Here is an 18,614-nt window from a genome sequence, read left to right on the forward strand (position 1 = left end):
AAGCAAGGACTGGCCTGTCTCCCAAGATCTGTGAGAGTGATGGGTCGTCCTTCAGGATAGGTTATCCTACTACAGGACAGGCCCAACAAAGAAAATAACGCCACTAGCCATCACCTTCAGCCCCCAACTAAAACCTCTCCAACACATCATCAAGGATCTACAACCTATCCTGAAGGACGACCCATCACTCTCACAGATCTTGGGAGACAGGCCAGTCCTTGCTTACAGACAGCCCCCCAATCTGAAGCAAATACTCACCAGCAACCACACACCACACAACAGAACCACTAACCCAGGAACCTATCCTTGCAACAAAGCCCATTGCCAACTCTGTCCACATATCTATTCAGGGGATACCATCATAGGGCCTAATCACATCAGCCACACTATCAGAGGCTCGTTCACCTGCGCATCTACCAATGTGATATATGCCATCATGTGCCAGCAATGCCCCTCTGCCATGTACATTGGTCAAACTGGACAGTCTCTACGTAAAAGAATGAATGGACACAAATCAGACGTCAAGAATTATAACATTCAAAAACCAGTTGGAGAACACTTCAATCTCTCTGGTCACTCGATCACAGACCTAAGAGTGGCTATCCTTCAACAAAAAAGCTTCAAAAACAGACTCCAACGAGAGACTGCTGAATTGGAATTAATTTGCAAACTGGATACAATTAACTTAGGCTTGAATAGAGACTGGGAATGGATGAGTTATTACACAAAGTAAAACTATTTCCCCATGGTATTTCTCCCCCCCCACCCCACCCCCCACTGTTCCTCTGATATTCTTGTTAACTGCTGGAATTAGCCTACCTTGCTTGTCACCATGAAAGGTTTTCCTCCTTCCCCCCCCTGCTGCTGGTGATGGCTTATCTTAAGTGATCACTCTCCTTACAGTGTGTATGATAAACCCATTGTTTCATGTTCTCCGTGTGTGTGTATATAAATCTCTCCTCTGTTTTTTCCACCAAATGCATCCGATGAAGTGAGCTGTAGCTCACGAAAGCTTATGCTCTAATAAATTTGTTAGTCTCTAAAGTGCCACAAGTACTCCTTTTTTTTTTTTAAATTTTAATAGTATTAATCTCTTTTCTTCAGTGTTTATAAAGTGCCCAGCATGTTGTGGGTGCTACTAGAAACAATAATAATAATACATTTTACTATTTAGTTTGCCATTTAAAAGGTGTTATACTATTTTTGTGTAGGGTGTTATAACTAAACCTTGTAAATTGTGTAAGTTTCTATGTATGGTTGGATTGGAGTTTTCAAATATTCTTAAACGCAGATCCTGTACTCCGTAGGCAGCCAAACCTCTCATTGACAGGGGACTTTTTCTCAAGTGTCTGTGACAGATATTACTAAGTGATACAGAAGCACAACATGTTCTTTACATCCTATTCTTGCCTGCTCTGGCAAGTGGAGAAAGCATTTTTGACAGTAGGGGAACTTTCAAATATTCATCAGGTTTCAAATTATGTTTTCTGCCAAAGGTATTAGAAAAACATATTAAAAATCAGTTACATATGCATCTTGTACATTTTGGCATTTCTGAAAAATCCCAGTCAAACTCTAGCACTCACCACAATACAGAGTGCATTACTGAGGGTAGATATTGATTTACCAATGGCTGCCAATGTAAGTATTGTAATTTTTAGTCTCTTTGAGTTTCTCAGGACTTTTGGTATTTCCTTTGTTAGTTTAACATCCATAGTTGGACTAGCTGGATAACCTGGCATGATCAAATGCACCCCTTTATGCACACTCTACATACTATTGTAATAATCTTTATACAGAATAGAGCTAGCGAGGTATCATTTGAAAACCAATAGCTCACTGATCAATAATATCATGATGAACCCTATGTCGAAACATTATGTGTAAAGTTATGAAATCCCCCTGTATGATGTTAAAGGCACATATTCAAACTGACATAGCCCTGATATGGTTGAACTGGTCAAGCAGGTCTGTTTTAAACAAATGGGTGTGTATTTACCTCAATTTGCATATAATTTGTAAACAGAATCCTCAGACAGTGAGAGGAGGAAGAAAGAAAACTAAGAAATTCTGCATTTCAGCATACACAGGTGAAAAGAAACAGCATGAAGTCTCCTTCGGACAACAGATTCCATGTCTCCTTGCTCTCAGCTGGAAAGAACTTTATCTAGGGGTCGCGCTCGGGAAAACGCATTTCAAAGGGTGACTGCATGATACAAATGAGGGGCAAAACAACCTCTCCCTATTCATCTCTCTTTTTCACCTAAGAAGACAAAAGAAACAGTCTATAGACTTTGGAAAGCAGATCCTAACCTGAGAGTTTGGTCAGCAATGTACTGAAAACATGTAGTAAGAACTTCATCTTGAACCAAGTCTAGTTTGTTAAGTTTAGGAAGCATTTTGTCTTTATTTTTCTTGTAACCATTTCTGACTTTAATGGCTCATAGCTTGTAAGTGAGTACAAGTCATCTCTTTGTGGTTAAATAAACTTGTTTTGTTCTTTAATCAAAGTTTAACCAGTGTGGTGAATTGTTTGGATAACTCTATTTAAGGTGGCAAGCTGTTGTGTAGTGATCCCCTTAGAGGAGCAATGTCCAGGAGAGGGCTGGACAGTGCAAAACTCATGTTCTTTTGGGAGGGAAATCTGGGCCTCGGAGTGTGTTGGGTTCACCCTGCAAATAGCAGGGGTGCAAGTACAGTGGTATAGTCCGGTATGCCGTACCAGTAAGATATTTATAGCTCGTACAGCATACTGGAAAGATGGAGGAGGGGCCTGCACTAGGCCCACCCCCAGCCCTTACACAGAGCTGCATCTTCTCTGTCTGTAGAGCAGCCCCGCTGGAGGATGGGGCTGGGGATGTGGGGCTGGGAGTGGAGGACCTGCCAGTGTTCTGCTCTGTTCCCCGCTGGGAACCGCAGCAGGGAAAGGAGCAGAACATAGGGCTGCCAGGCAACCCCACGTTCTTCTTCTCCTTTTGCTGCTGTGGTTCTGGAAATCTTTGATCTCCTAGGAACTGCAGTGGGGAAAGGACCAGAACATGGGGCCGCCTGACAGCTCCATGCCAGAAGCTCCGCCTGTGCAGCTGTACCGCCCCCAGCCTGGCCCACAGCTGTCTCCTGTGTCCTCCTGCCTGGGATCTGTACAGCAGAAGTCTCCTGTGCAGTGGGAGGAGGACAGAGCCCCCCCCAGGTAACATGAGATGGATGCAGATCATGGGGAGGGGACAGAGAGAGTGCAGGGGCCCAGGCTGGGGTGGGGTCGAGAGGATTCATATGGTGGGGTCAGGTGGGAGAGGTCACGTGCCCCCGCTTTGTGTCCCTCCCATGAGTGCAACGTACCCGCAAGAAATTATTTCTACTTGCACCACTGGCAAATAATAACCAAGGCTGGTGGAAGTCAGAGTGTGGCTGGTATGTTGCTGACAGGCTGCTGAGGCCAGAGTTGCTGAACTAGGGCTGTGGCTACACAGAGATACTCAGGATGTGACCTGCATGCTGGCAGGTTGATTGTAAAAAATCCAAGTTGGAAGCTATAAGAGCGAAGCATTGAGGCACCCAAGGTTGCACAGGAGGGGTAACAGAGCCCCTCACAGGTCTGGACTGCATCCCAGAATGTCAAACCTGGCATGGTTTAAATTACATCTATCATGCTACTTCATGGCAGTCTCACTGAACTAATATTTGTTAGAGTCTGCTTCCTTTTAATGTAATGTCCTTCTGAGAGATATAATCTGCACTTTCATAGCTATATAGATAATACCTATTCACATTATTCTTATATCAGCGTATTCTACAGCAATTTTATCTCTGACCAGTTCTTTATGGGTCATTTGGCAATATCTGTCCCATAACATCCTGAAGCTGAAGTCAGGAAAGACAGATGTACTGATGATTGTCTCTGTCAGAGATTGCTGAATGCTGCTCACTCACTTGATTATTTCACTGATTCTATCTCCACATACAAAAAATACAATAAAATAAATCAGGAGTTATATTTGTGACACTGCACCCCATATTCTTCAAGGTGATATTAGTATGATATGATTATGGCATAATTATGATGTGTGTTGTACAAGATGGGTCATGTGAGGTGTCATTGGAAAAGTTATGATTTGCTGAATATGATTATCCTATTTGTATGTATGTATCATTTTTGTATTTAAAGTTAGGAATATTGATTATGTATCTGTATTTCAAATGTGCTTACTCTTGGTGACACCCACAATTAACCTTTCTGGTACAACAGTGAAGAAGCCAGACAGTGCTGATGGCCCATCAGCAAATACAATGGTCCCTGGAATAACTAAACCTTCCTGTGAATATTTCAGACAACCGGGAAGTAATGGTTGCTATGACTCAGCAAGGTATGCAAGGGCATGTGACCAGGCCACATGACTCTGAACTCCATCTTGGGATGTCCATGTTTTTCCATAAACTGAGTTTGGAACTAAAGGTTCCCATCATATGCTAAAGCTATATAAGGCATGGAGTGACATCATCTGTTGTTCTTCACTCCCCACACAAGAGGACTCCTGGAAACCCCTGAGGAACAAAGATTGAACTGGCGGAAGTGCTGGGCCCAGGCTAAAGGGATTTCTAGCCCGTGTATGAAAAACCTGGGGATTCCAAGCTGCAAAACAAGTGCAATTTAAGAATATGCAACCTGCTTGTACCATCAATCCGGGTGAGAGATTGTTAATTCAAATCCTATATTCTGAGTATGTTAATCTTAGTTTGCATTTACTAGGTAATCTGCTCTGATCTGTTTGCTATCACTTATAATCACTTAAAATCTATCTTTTGTAGTTAATACATTTATTTTATGTTTTAATCTAAATCAGTAAATTTGGAGTGAAGTGCTTTGGAATCTTAGTTCAGGGGGCTGTTGCATTTCCTTTTCACACTGAGGGAGGGGCGAACTCCATGAGTTTATGCTGTACAGTTTCCTGTGCAGCACAAGATGGTATAATTTGGGATTTATATTCCAGAGTGGGGGTGTGTGCCTAGGGAGATGGTGGTTATCTTGGTTATAGCCTCTCTATTGTTGGTTCATGCAGTGGCGGTCAGAGAGCCTGCATGTAACTGCAGCTGGCTGTGTCCCTGTCTGTGTGAATGCTGGTGGAAGTGTAGGACCAGGAGCAGGTCTTCAGCTTGTCACAGCAGCACTGTGTGAGAGGGAGCCGAGGCTGGTGAGTTGGAGGGCTCAGCGGTACCCCAGTTCCAGTTGGCACCCCAGGGGAAACCCATCACAATACTATCCTCAGATTTACTGATGGTCAAGTATCTTAGGTCCATTACTCAGATTTCTGTTTCATCTATGAAGCTTTGTCAGGCTTGTCAGTTTGTCATTGCTGAGAAAAATCGATTTTGAACTACTAATCAATTCTTTGTCTTTTCAAGGCTAGATTATCATAATTATTTTCAGGAGTTTCTATTCACATTCTATTCTATTATGATGCACTTATTATTAATTTCTAAGTAAGTGACATATTTGAGTTGCTCCAGCTATAATCTTGAGTCAGTGGGAGCCAGGCCCTTTTGTAGCTATATACCCTGGTTACAGAGTTCACAGTCTAGTGATCAGATGCCTGGCCAGCAGGTGGCTGAAGAACTGGATAGAACAACATGAATGACGTGTTGTGATCGGTGCTCTCTCTGTGAGGGCTGAAGGACCAATCGATCAAGGTGACATTGTATAATGCCCTGAGATTCTCTTGTTTCCTTAGTGTGATGGTATAAGGCTTTATGGAAATATGCTTATGATTATATATGACATAACTGGAATATGTTCGATGCTACATATGCCATGTAACATATCTATGTAAAGGTTATGATCTACTGAATCTATTAATCCTATTTGTATGCATATATCATTTTTGTATTCAAAGTTATGAATATTGGCCATGTACTGGCTTGATTTCTAAATAACCTTAGTAGAACATTTGGTCAGTTCCTGGAGAAAGGATTTCGCAAAGTTAAGTGTCCAATCAACAAGCACTTAAGGAACAGTGCATCTTGGAATGCTCCAATCCACATAAGAAGTCTTCCTGGAGACATTCAAAATACCATGTGTGCAATGGCTTCAGCCTGTAAAAACTGTGAGTCATGCATGGACATGTTACTTGCCCAGGTGACTCCAGAACTCCATCTTGGAGCTGGACTTGCATAGGAGAGAGGAGGGGTCTGCACCCACAAGAGAAAGTCTATTTAAGCCTGTTGGAGACCCCTCCATTTTGTCTTCAGCTGGCTAAGGAGATAGCCTCTCCACCCCCAAGGATACCTGAAAGAAACTGGAACAAAGGACAGTAACTATAGGGGGTGTGAGTGATTGCTGGACCCAGACTAGAAAGAGACTAGTCTGTAAAAGAGAGTTTACTGGAACTGGTGAGGATTTTATCTGTATTCAGTTTGATTAGACATAGACTTGCGTGTTTTATTTTATTTTGTTTGGTAATTCACTTTGTTCATCTGTTACTACTTGGAACCACTTAAATCCTACTTTCTGTATTTAATAAAATCACTTTTTACTTATTAATTAGCCCAGAGTATGTATTAATACTTGGGGAAGCAAACAGCTGTGCATACAGGGTAAAATACGTTTTACCTTGTATACCTTAAGCTTTATACAGGGTAAAATGGATTTATTTAGGGTTTGGACCCCATTGGGAGTTGAGCATCTGAGTGTTAAAGGCAGGCACACTTCTGTAAGCTGCTTTCAGTTAAGCCTACAGCTGTTAGGGGACATGGTTCAGACGTGGGTCTGGGTTTGCAGCAGGCTAGCGGGTCTGGCTCAAACCAGGCAGGGCACTGAAGTCCTAAGCTGCCAGGGCAGGAAAACAGGAGCAGAAGTAGTCTTGGCACATCAGGTGGCAGCTCCCAGGGGGGTTCTGTGATTCAACCCGTCACACTTAGTTTACTCCTGGTTTGGCTTGCTGTCCTGGGAATATCCTTCAGAGACCATGGCTTGCTTTTTCTTTTCTTGGTGAGCTATCAAAGGAACTGCTCTTTGTATTTTTCTGTTTCTGTTTCCCCATTTGTTTTAGGAGAGGATTAAGCACATTAGGAAATGGGGCACTGCTGGAGGGAGATCAGTATTTAAATCTGCCTTATCAGCTCACAATCCAGCTGGCACTCCAATGGGAACTTGATAAAGTACAGGTAGGAACTGAAGAGAAAAAGTCAAACAAAACAGTTTTCAGAGTAGCAGCTGTGTTAGTCTGTATTCGCAAAAAGAAAAGGAGTACCCGTGGCACCTTAGAGACTAACAAATTTATTAGAGCATAAGCTTTCGTGAGCTACAGCTCACTTCATCGGATGCATCCGATGAAGTGAGCTGTAGTTCACGAAAGCTTATGCTCTAATAAATTTGTTAAACAAAACAGTGCAATTCAATTACATCACATGCAGGCAGACAAGTAAATATTATAATGATTTGAGGGGGTCAACAAACATATGGACATGGATGATCCCATGGACTTTCAGAAAATCTTTGACAAGGTCCCTCAACAAAGGTTCTTAAGCAAAGTAAACTGTAATGGTATAAGAGGGAAAGTCCTCTCGTGGAAAGATAGGAAACAATGGGTAGGAATAAAAGGTCAGTTTTCACAGTGGAGAGAGTAAAAGCAGTGTCCCCTGAGGATCTGTACTGGGACCAGTGCTGTTCAATGTATTCATGAACGATCTGGAAAGGGGGTAAACAGTGAGGTGGCAAAATTTGCAGATGATACAAAATTGTGCAAGATAGTTAAGTTCAAAGCTGACTGTGAAGAGTTACTAAGTGATCTCACAAAACTGGGTGACTGGGTGAGAAAATGGCAGATGAAATTCAATGTTGATAATTGCAAAGTAATGCACATTGGAAAACATAATCCCAACTATACATACAAAATGATGGGGTCTAAATAAGCTCAAGAAAGAGATTTTGAAGTCATTGTGGATAGTTCTCTCAAAACATCTGCTCAATGTGCAGTGGCAGTCAAGAAAGCTAACAAAATGTTAAGAACCATTAGGAAAAGGATAGATAATAAGACACAAAATATTGTAATGACATTATTATGCAGGTTTGCTCACCCAATCTCTGAAAAAATATATACTAGAATTGGAAAAAGTACAGAGAAGGGCAACAAAAAGGATTAAGGATATGGAACAGCTTCTACATGAGGAGAGATTAAAAAGACTGGGACTATTTAGTTTGGAAAAGAAGTAACTAAGGGGTGTATTATAGAGGACTATAAGATTGTGAATGGTGTGGAGAAAAGGTTTTATTTACACCTTCACATAACACAAGAAACAGGAGTCACCCAATGAAACTAATAGGCAGCAGGTTTAAAACAAACATAAGAAAGTACTACTTCACACAGTGCACAGTCAGCCTATGGAACTCATTGCCAGGGGATACTGTAAAGGCCAAAAGTACAACTGGGTTAAAAAAAGAATTAGATAAGCTCATGGAGGGTAGGATGGTCAGGGATGCAACCCTATGGTCTGGGTGTCCCTAAACCTCTGACTGCCAGAAGCTGGACTGGATGACAGGAGACGGATCACTTGATAAACTGCCCTGTTTTGTTCATTCCCTATGAAGATCTGGCACCAGCCACTGTCAGAAGACAGGGTACTAGGCTATACTGACCATTGGTTTGACCCAGTATGGCTGTTCTTAAACTAACACAATCACCTGTTCTGGGGAAGTCCCTACATAGAATTCTATGAGCCAAATCCTGCTCCTCACCATCCATAGGCATTGGAGGGCCAAAAAGGCCCCAGAACTGGTAGAGTTCCAAGGGGTGCAGGGATTCTCAACGTTTTTCTTTCTGAGGTCCTCCCAACATGCTATAAAAACTTCATGGCCCATGTGTGCCACAACAACTGTTTTTCTGCATATAAAAGCCAGGACCAGCATTAGGAGATAGCAAGCAGGGCAATTGCCCGGGGTGCCACAGAGCTAAGTTGCTCAGGCTTCAGCTTCAGACCTGGGTGGCGGAGTTCAGGGCTCCAGGCTTCAGCCCATGCGGTGAGTCTTCAGCTTTCTGCCCTGAGCCCCAGCAAGTCTAATGCCAGCCCTGCTTGTTGGACCTCCTGAAACCTGCTTGTGGCTCCCCACAGGGGGCCTTAGACTCCTGATTGGGAACCACTACAATAGGAGAGATTGGCTGCCAGAGGGGCTGTAGACAGAGGCAGCTCTCAATAGACTGCATGCACAGGGAGACGGGTTGTGGGGAAACTGCACTGGTTGGGGGGAGGGCAATAAGCAGCGAACATCTAAAGCCACAAAGTCAGTGGCAATAGTGTTGTGAACAGAGTTCAAATCCTGACTCTCAGTCCTGTATTTACATTACTAAACCACTCTGCCTCTACATACACTTTAATGCTTTATGAGACTATGATAGAAATATTTGGAAAAGCTTTATTGTGACGTTCAGTGATTTATCGGTTGGTGTGTGTGTGTGTGTGTGTATAAGCTTTACAAAGTAAAATACAGGAATCAATTTAATCCCTTTCATTGTCATTTCACTAATAACTAACATTGGAATGCAACTTTACCTGAGGCTATAAAGTACCTTCCCATCTGGCTGGACCCGTAGCATGACGTTGTCAGTGGTGGTGTCATGGATAAAGGAGCGCTTGGAATGTACAAAGAACATGTCAGGAACCCAAATTTTTTTCACTAGCCTGCCATCAAATGTCATGCTTTGGTTGTTGGTGCTTGGGAAAGACAGTCTTTCATCTTTCCAGTAGTGTCTCAGATAAAGGGTCATGGTGAAGTCCTGAAAGTAACCAGTGAAAGAAACAGGTTTTACATTACGATTTATTCTTTGGAAAGAACATTTCACTGCATGTAGCACCAACAGTATATAAATATATCCAACCTAATTTAAATAGGAATAGTTATAGAATCATAGCAATGTAGGGCTGGTAGGGACCTTGAGAGGTTATCTAGACCAGCCCCTGCACTGAGGCAGGACCACGTATACCTAGACCATCTCTGACAGGTGTTTGTCTAACCTATTCTTAAAAGCCTCCAATGATGGGGAGTGCACAACATCCCTTGGAAGCCTATTCCAATACTTAACTATCCTAATAGTTAGACAAGTTTTTCCCAACATTTAACCTAAATCTCCATTGCTGCAGATTAAGCCCATTACTTCTTATACTACCATCAGTGGACATGGAGAACAGTTGATCACCCTCTTCTTTATTAACACTCCTTAGTATATTTGAAGAGTGTTATCAGGTTTCTTCCTCAGTCTTCTTTTCTCATGACTAAACACGCCCAGTTTTTTAACTTTTCCTGACAGGGCAGGTTTCCTAAATCTTTTATCATTTTTTTTGCTCTCCTAAGGACTCTCTCCAATTTGTCTACATCTTTCTTAAAATGTGGTGCCCAGATCTGGACACAATACTCCAGCTATGTTTATTTTCAGGAATTTCTTTCTCCTTTATGAACTACAAGTTCAGCACCCAATCCTGCCCCACTGAAGTAACTTGCTCTCCTTTAACTTCTAAGGACTGATTAACTGTGATCCATTTTTCATTAGAGCTAATGAACTTATGTAGTTCAGAAACCAAAGACCCTCCAAATGGAAAATTCATTTATAAAATATATATTCTTATACTTACACACAGAGTGTTTCTCAGTCTGTAGGGTAGCCCCCTAGAGGGTAGACACACTAATCCACTGATGGAAGGTGAAGGCAGTGGGGTGGAGATAGCTCTAGATCCTCCCTCCCCCCACCTCGCATTCCTGTGGCTGATAAAAAAAAAAGAAGCAGGTGGCTCCTAGAAACCATCTGTCTTCCATTCTTGCTCTTACAATGGCTCTTCATGCAGCCAGCCAGTGGAGTAACTCCCATGCACAGGACTGCAATCTGAGCAATCAGCCTGTGCCGGAGAATAAATTGGGAGAGGGCAGTGAACTGTGGGAGCCTTTTCTAAATTTCGTCAAGAGACAAGGGGCAAATCAAAAAACAAAAGGTTGTGCAAAGAGAATGTGCAGTCTGATGCAGAGCCTGTGCAGGCCGTTTGCAGATGGGACCCTATGCATGAGGAAGATTGTTACTGTCTTTTTGAAACATGCAAATGGAAACCTTCCAAAACATGATTTAGCGGCAAGATGTGAGAACTTTCGTGTGTGTAAAACATTGTGTCCACAATTTTAGGGCCTCCTATTATTTTGTTGGATATATTTCCTCTCTTTCATTTTAAGATTAAAAAAAAATATAAGACACCAGATCCTGAGCTAGTGTAAATTGCCAACACTAATTTACCCCAGATGAGGGTCTGGCCAAAATTGTGGAATTTTTTGGTCTTATTTTTTATTGTTACATTTCTACTTCTCTAGACTTAAAAGATTTCAGCCTAGTGTGGGAATTGTTTCTATTAGGTCTGTCAAGCAATTAAAAAAATTAATCATGATTTAATTGCATGGTTAAACAATAATAGAATACCATTTACTTAAATATTTTTTGATGTTTTCTACATTTTCAAATATATTGATTTCAATTACAACACAGAATACAAAGTGTACAATGCTCACTTTATATTTATTTTTATTACAAATATTTGTGCTGCAAAAACAAAAGAAATAGTATTTTTCAGTTCACCTCATACAAGTACTGTAGTGCAATCTCTTTATCATGAAAGTTGAACTTACAAATGTAGAATTATGTACAAAAATAACTGCATTCAAAAATAAAACAATGTAAAACAGCCCCCATTCCAGAGGACATGCATCCATGCTGATGATGGGTTCTGCTCGATAATGATCCAAAGTAGTGCAGCCTGACGCATGGTCATTTTCATCATCTGAGTCAGATGCACCAGCAGAAGGTTGATTTTCTTTTTTGGTGGTTCAGGTTCTGTAGTTTCTGCATCAGAGTGTTGCTCTTTTAAGACTTCTGAAAGCATACTCCACACCTCTTCTCTCTCAGATTTTGGAAGGCACTTCAGATTCTTAAACCTTAGGTTGAGTGCTGTAGCTATCTTTAGAAATTTCACATTGGTATTTTCTTTGCATTTTGTCAAATTTGTAGTGAAAGTTTTCTTAAAATGAGCAACATGTGTTTAACAGAGACTGATATAATACGAAATACATGGCAGAATATGGGTAAAACAGAGCAGGAGACATATCTTCTCCTGGGACTTCCATCAAAATTTAATTAACACATTTTTTTAAGAAGCATCATCAGCATGGAAGCATGTCCTCTGGAATGGTGGCCGAAAAATAGGGGCATAACAATGTATAGCATATCTGGCACGTAAATACCTTGCAATGTTGGCTACAAAAGTGCCATGCAAATGCCTGTTCTCATTTTCAGATGACATTGTAAATAAGAAGCGGGCAGCATTATCTCCCATAAATGTAACAAACTTGTTTGTCTTAGTGATTGGCTGAATAAGAAGTAAGACTGAGTGGACTTCTAGGTTCTAAAGTTTTATATTGTTTTGTTTTTGAGTGCAGTTATGTAACAAAAAAAATTTACATTTGTAAGTTGCACTTTCAAAATAAAGAGATTGCATTACAGTACTCGTATGAGGTGAATTGAAAAATATTATTTCTTTTGTTTATCATTATGGTGCAAATATTTGTAATAAAAATAATAATATAAAGTGAGCATTGCGCACTTTGTATTCTGTGTTGTAATTTAAATCAATATATTTGAAAATGTAGAAAAACATCCAAAATATGTAATAAATTTCAATTGGTTTCTGTTTTATTTGTTGCATCATTTGCTACCTTTTCAAAAGATAGAACTTCTGCTTGATCTGAGATTTGTTCCATCTTTTTTGGCTTGGTTATATCCTTCACAACCTTGAGCCCACAAGTGCTTACACTTGTGTTTAATTTTAAGCTAGTAAGCAGTCTCACTGACCTCCAGGGGACTACTCAAGTACCTAAAGTTAGGCATGTGCATAAAGGTTTTCAGGATCAGAGATTTACTGTAAAACCAAATATGTTGCAGGGTGGCTGGCCCCTTTATATGAAGCAGGTCCAACACTCTGCTAGAACAGGTGCTCCCAGTTTTGCCAATTAAAAGGGCAGGGCAGCACCTGGGTCTGCATAGAGCCAGGCAGACAGTAAGGAAGGATGGTGGCAGAGGAGGGTAATGGGAGTTGGGGTCTGGGTCCCCCACAAGAAGCTGCCAGAGTCCCCTGGGAGGGGAGGCGAGGTAGTGGGAACCTGCTGAGGAGAAATCCCTAGAAGGCAGTGCTCAGTTAACTGAACACAGAAGAATCCTGCAGTAGTACCTGAGGCGGGTGGGACTGAAAGATGCAAAAGGGAAAATCCCCCGGAAGCTATAGCCTAGGGTGGCACTTTTTTTTGTGCTTTGCTTATGTTTGCAAAATAAAAGTGTGCCTGGAAAGCGACTCTGGATGTGGCAGTAGGTCCTTTGTGGGTTAAGAACAAGGCAGCATTATTTTATGAGAGAATATATAGTACCCTATTGTACTGAGAGAAACTCAGTTGGCTTGTGGATATGTGATAAAAGTGAATTGACAGCTGAGACACAAAGTCAAAAAAACTGGATTTTTTTTTTAATTGTTTGGATTTTATCCCAGAATTGTTGGGTTATTTTGTAACATCAAAACCTGTTTTTAATCTGTTTTCTTTTAGTAACTCCAATAGAGATTATTAATTATTTCTTATGCTATTAAGTTAAACAGAGGACCATTATAACTTATGAAATGTTTTACACACAATACATCAATTTGACATTCTTATCCCTCATAACCCTGTGGCTCTTCCTTCATCTTTTGGTCCATTCTCATCTAAGAAGCTATAGTTCAGGTCTTTTTCTTATATATGCTTTAAGAAAATGGATGTAAGAAAATCTTTTTTCTTTGACCCCAATAAGGCTCTGATCTCATTTTAGCAATAATATATTAACAGATGTTGTTTTCCAGACAGGAGCTCATTCCAAAAGTTTTTTACATAAATAGATATATTTGTAGATGCTGCAAATTATCATGTTTTAATTATTATGGAGTGATGCTCTGCAGTTATGGATGCAACTGAGTTTCTAAGTTTTATTACAGCCTGATTTTGCCTGACACCCCTCCCCCCAAATGAAACAAACTCACAACAAAGCCAAATTAGACTCCAAATCAGGGCCCAATGTAGGGTTTTTTTCCTGCACAATTTGGAGTGAATTGGACAAATCTTCTGAATTGTGACATCCTAAAGAGTTTCAAAATGTCTTCTTTTTTTGCCACTTTATAGTAAAAAAAAAAAAAATCTGAATGCAGGAGAGAAATAAAACTTACTTTACTTGTCTCCCATAACTTAAATCTAGTGCAAACTCAAAGTTTAGTTGTCTAATTAAAAAACAAAGTTCTTGCAATGTTCTATTTTTTGTATATATAAAGCACAAGATAAAATACAAGAATCAATAATAAAGTTTAAACCCCTTTCACTGTAATTTTGCGAATAGCGAAATATTTTGCCATGTGGCTGGACATGTAGCATGATGCTGTTTATTGTGGTGTCATGAGACCACATACAATGCATATAGCCATGTCAGGGACTCTGATGTTATACATTAGTCAGTCATCAAATGTCATACTGTGGATACTGATATTTAGAAAGGACAGTCTTTCCTCCTTACTAGAGAACCAATTAATTTGGGGGGCCAGTGTTAGGAGCAGTGGCAGCATTGTCAATCCCAAGCATTCAAAAATTGAGTCAGTCCCACAAAAACCCTGAGATTTGCTTCAAAAACCATGAGATAAATGTGTGAGACAAGGTGGGTGAGGTAATATCTTCTACTGGGCCAACTTCTGTTGGTGAGAGAGACAAGCTTTCAAGATACATAGAGCTCTTTTTCAGGTCAAAGAAGAGTTCAGTGTAAGCTTGAAAGCTTGTCTCTCTCATCAACAGAAGTTGGTCCAATAAAAGATATTACCTCACCCACTTAGTCTAACCAATTTGGACCCAGGATATTTGAAAGACAAACACTGAAAACAACATGAATAAATGCAGCATTGTTGGGTTTTTTTTTTTTTTGCCTTCTCGATTTTGAGACGTTAGGGTGCACTCTGGTCAGATATTCAAGATTTCTCATCAACTATGAGGGCTAGAAACTTACTTTTTTAGAAAAATGAAAGCTGAGATTATTATGTAATCACTTGACTCCAGGAGGTGGGGCTTTAACACCAACACAACCAAATACAGTGAGAGCTGGCAATGCTGCAAGGGCCCAGGTGGGGAGAAAGCTACATGACTTATTAAAAAAACCCCAACCCATAAAAACCTTTCATGAGGATCAGAAATCCTGAAGCATAAGAAATTCTATTAAGAAGTTGGATGTTTCTTTTTTCTGTCTGTCAACCCAAGAGATGGATGAAGCATCCTCTTTGATTGAAATTCCACCTTTTGAAATATTGAAACATTTTGGAAATATTTTTTTTCCTTTAGTTAAATGAATTATTTTCTAAGAAATGAAAAAGAAGTTTAACAGGGTTGAAAAGCTTTTCTATTTCAGAACCTGCAAAGATCTAACTAGATGGGCCTGAAAAGCCCTGAATTTTGGAAAGATTCAAAATCTTTATCCAAATGCTAATGTTGCAGTTTGAGCTCATCTCTAACTCTGGTTTTTATCTTCTCTTGTCTTGCACTGTTCATAGGGTGTATTATTATGTATAATTTATTTAAAATAACTCCTCAGAAAATCCCCTAATTTCCAATGGTATTTTGTGGTGAAAAGTGAGCAGCTGCGGCAAATTATACGTAACTCCACAGAATATTGTAATGCTTTAAAATGTGCTGAATTCACTTAACTCCCTGTGGGCAGTGGGTAGGAATTCAAAGGTGAAGAGATTAGAGTAAAATTAAACCCTATGCAGCCAGACAGCATAGGTCCTGTGTACCACTTACCTCCTACTTAAGGCTTATTTTAAAGAATTAAGAGGGACCAAAACGGGGCACAGGCCTGCGGCTGACCCTCAGCTCGGGTGAATTTCACCTCCACAGAAGGCAGATTCTAGATAAGCTGCATCTTCACACATGCTCTTTTCTATTCAGATCCCTTTCCTAATGGATGACCTGCCTCATGTAGTAGCATGGAAATTGCAGGTGTTTCAGTTCTCGCTATGGTGCTACCTCATGGTAAAGAGCTGTGCTATAAAGCTGACATACTTGTGGTTTTTCTTAGCAGTTTCTAATCACCAACCTCCATCACTTTCATATAGCAAACAAAATCCTTGATTTTGTGGGAGCACAGTATTGTTCTCGAGAATAACAAATGATCTGTGGAAAAGAGCGTATAATCTTAGCTGCCATTTCTTCTTCTTCTGCTCTGCATGACATTACAGTGGTGGAACAGTAGTTTGAGATCATTTACCTTAGTTGTCAGACTGAAACTTACCATATCCACCTCTGAAATACTATCGAGACTCTCAACTTGTACATCTACTCCCACAGGAATTGCAGGGCCTGCAAAAAAAGAGAAGAATTTTAAAAAAATACGTATTTTGATGCCATAAATTAACCCTTGAGGCTAAAATGCACTGAAAAGGATAGAGGAAAATGTCTGCTCTGTCTGGAATAGAAACCACTTTAAACCATTTAAAGAGATTGGAATTCATACCAAAATGATCATTATAACAGTATTTAGACTGATCCATTACTCAATCATCCTCTAGCAGATTACTTTAAATGAGTAACTCCTTAAAACAATCATTAATATTTTATATTGCAACAGAGTAGTTTACAATTTATTTAAAATATGCGAAAAACCAACCAACCATTCAACCAATTCACCCCCCCAGCCACCAACCCCTCCTCCCAGATAACAAAAACAAACAAACAAAAAGACACCACAACCATAAGTAATTCTAAAATACATGCCACCTGGTAAGCTCTATCCTATGTACTACACAGGAAAAAATTCAATATCATAGGATGATTTTCGGTAAATGTATGAGAATATTTATACCATTGAAAAATGGAACTAGTCCACTAGCCTTTATTAAACACACATACATATCGTTCCATAATTGTCCACAATGGGGTTTCTGAAGCATCTGATACTGAGCATTGTCAGAGACGGAGCATAGGACTAGACGGAACCTTGGTCTAATTAGTATGGTAATTCCTATGAGGTTTCCCCACCCCCAATGAACTATAGTGGGCTTTTTTTTTTAATTTAAACATTTGGACATGTTAACTGTATGCAGTGTATAGTCCCTTTGAACAGCAAAAAGCCTCAGGTTTCCAAACATCATTTAATTGCTGATGTATTGCAAACGATACAATAAAGAACACAGAGCCAGATCTTTGACCACCCACTCAAGCCAGGTCTATACTTAAAAAGCCAGGTCTGCCCAGCTACATTGCTCAGGGGTGTGAAAGATCCACACTCCTGAGTAATGTTGTTAAACGAACCTAACCCCCTCCACGGCAGCCACAGAGCTGATGCTGGGAAGGAGGGGGGTCTCTCCCCCTCCACGGCAGCCACAGAGCCGAGGTTGGGAAGGAGGGGGGTCTCTCCCCTTCCACGGCAGCCACAGAGCTGATGCTGGGAAGGAGGGGGGGTCTCTCCACAGCAGCCGCAGCCCTGGAGCTGGGGAAAGTCACCTCTTTCTCTGCCCACCACAGCCCTGCACATCCCAAATTCCCCCCACCCCCTCTTCTCTCCCCACTGCCCCCTCCCACCTACCCCCTATTCCCCCCAAGGCCACCACCTCTACTTACATGTGCATCTTCTCCAGGGTCCAGGCACCTAATTAGTGGAGCCACCCCTGCACGGCTCCACTAATTAGGTGGGTGGCCCTTCATTCTCTTGTGTGCTGCCGCCCAGGCACGCACCCTAGAGGGAACTATATGCGGACCACCTGAATGGAACTCGCAGACCATTGGTGGTCCACAGACCACAGTTTGAGAACCCCTTGTGTAGAAGACATATCCTAAGTCTGCTTTGCATCATTCCTCTCCTACTTCTGCTTTATTGTGGCGTGCTGGTGTTGCTTGGGGCCTGGCTGTGGAAAGACGGGGGGGGCAAGACTGCACAATCTCCGTTCGTGTATGGACGTCACTTCCTCCAACCCATCTGACAAGAGTCTGCCATAGTTTAGGAACCCTTCAGGAGCTGAGATTCAGTCCTGTGACACTCACTAGGAAACTGAGTGCATTTAAAAGTGAAGCAGTGAAAACTGACCTACTGCAAGATGCTTCTTCTTTTTCTTAACTGCCAGTGAAAGTCAGAAGCTACACTCTTACTTTTTATCATTCTCTCAAAAAAGTTATCTGAAATTCCCCCCCGCCCCAACTTTGGGGTGAAGGATAAACTTAAAATACTGTAAAATACCTATTTCACCCTCTCAGAATCTTCTGTTGCTAGCAGATAATTCTATGGCATGATTAGAAGACGAAGGATGGTTGAGAAGCTGAAGTCCAGGAGTGAAGTCCAGTTGAAGTGAGAAAATGTGTCCCCCCACCATCACTGCTAGTTCAAAATGATGATGGTATCTACCTACCTCACAGGCACATTGGGGGACTTTGGGCCTGATCCAAAGCCCATTAAAGTCAGTGGAAAGACTCTCAATGACTTCACTGGGTTTTAGACCAGGCCCTTGAACATTAATGTTTATAAAGCAGTTGAGATACTCAAATGGCCAAT

The 18,614-nt window shown here is 41.0% G+C and overlaps 2 protein-coding genes across 4 annotated transcripts in view; one reads left to right on the forward strand and one right to left on the reverse strand.

Annotated features, from left to right (window-relative positions):
• The window catches only part of PM20D2 (peptidase M20 domain containing 2), a 68,830-nt gene extending 66,325 nt beyond the window's left edge, over positions 1 to 2,505 (forward strand). The window contains exon 8 of one of the 2 annotated variants that reach the window (XM_038394440.2): positions 2,027 to 2,505. In XM_038394440.2, coding sequence (XP_038250368.1) covers positions 2,027 to 2,206 — 180 coding nt within the window. In that variant the 3' untranslated portion in view covers positions 2,207 to 2,505. The remainder of the gene's footprint in view (positions 1 to 2,026) is intronic. The other variant, XM_043510642.1, reaches the window with a different exon arrangement.
• Positions 1 to 18,614, reverse strand: part of GABRR1 (gamma-aminobutyric acid type A receptor subunit rho1) — an 82,806-nt gene that overhangs the window by 16,411 nt on the left and 47,781 nt on the right. For both annotated transcript variants that reach the window (XM_038394438.2, XM_043510643.1), the window contains exons 4-5: positions 16,362 to 16,429; positions 9,541 to 9,764 (exon numbers count right to left, since the gene is read on the reverse strand). In XM_038394438.2, coding sequence (XP_038250366.1) covers positions 9,541 to 9,764; positions 16,362 to 16,429 — 292 coding nt within the window. The remainder of the gene's footprint in view (positions 1 to 9,540; positions 9,765 to 16,361; positions 16,430 to 18,614) is intronic.

The sequence above is a fragment of the Dermochelys coriacea genome, chromosome 3 (assembly GCF_009764565.3).
Source record: "Dermochelys coriacea isolate rDerCor1 chromosome 3, rDerCor1.pri.v4, whole genome shotgun sequence".
NCBI lineage: Eukaryota > Metazoa > Chordata > Testudines > Dermochelyidae > Dermochelys > Dermochelys coriacea.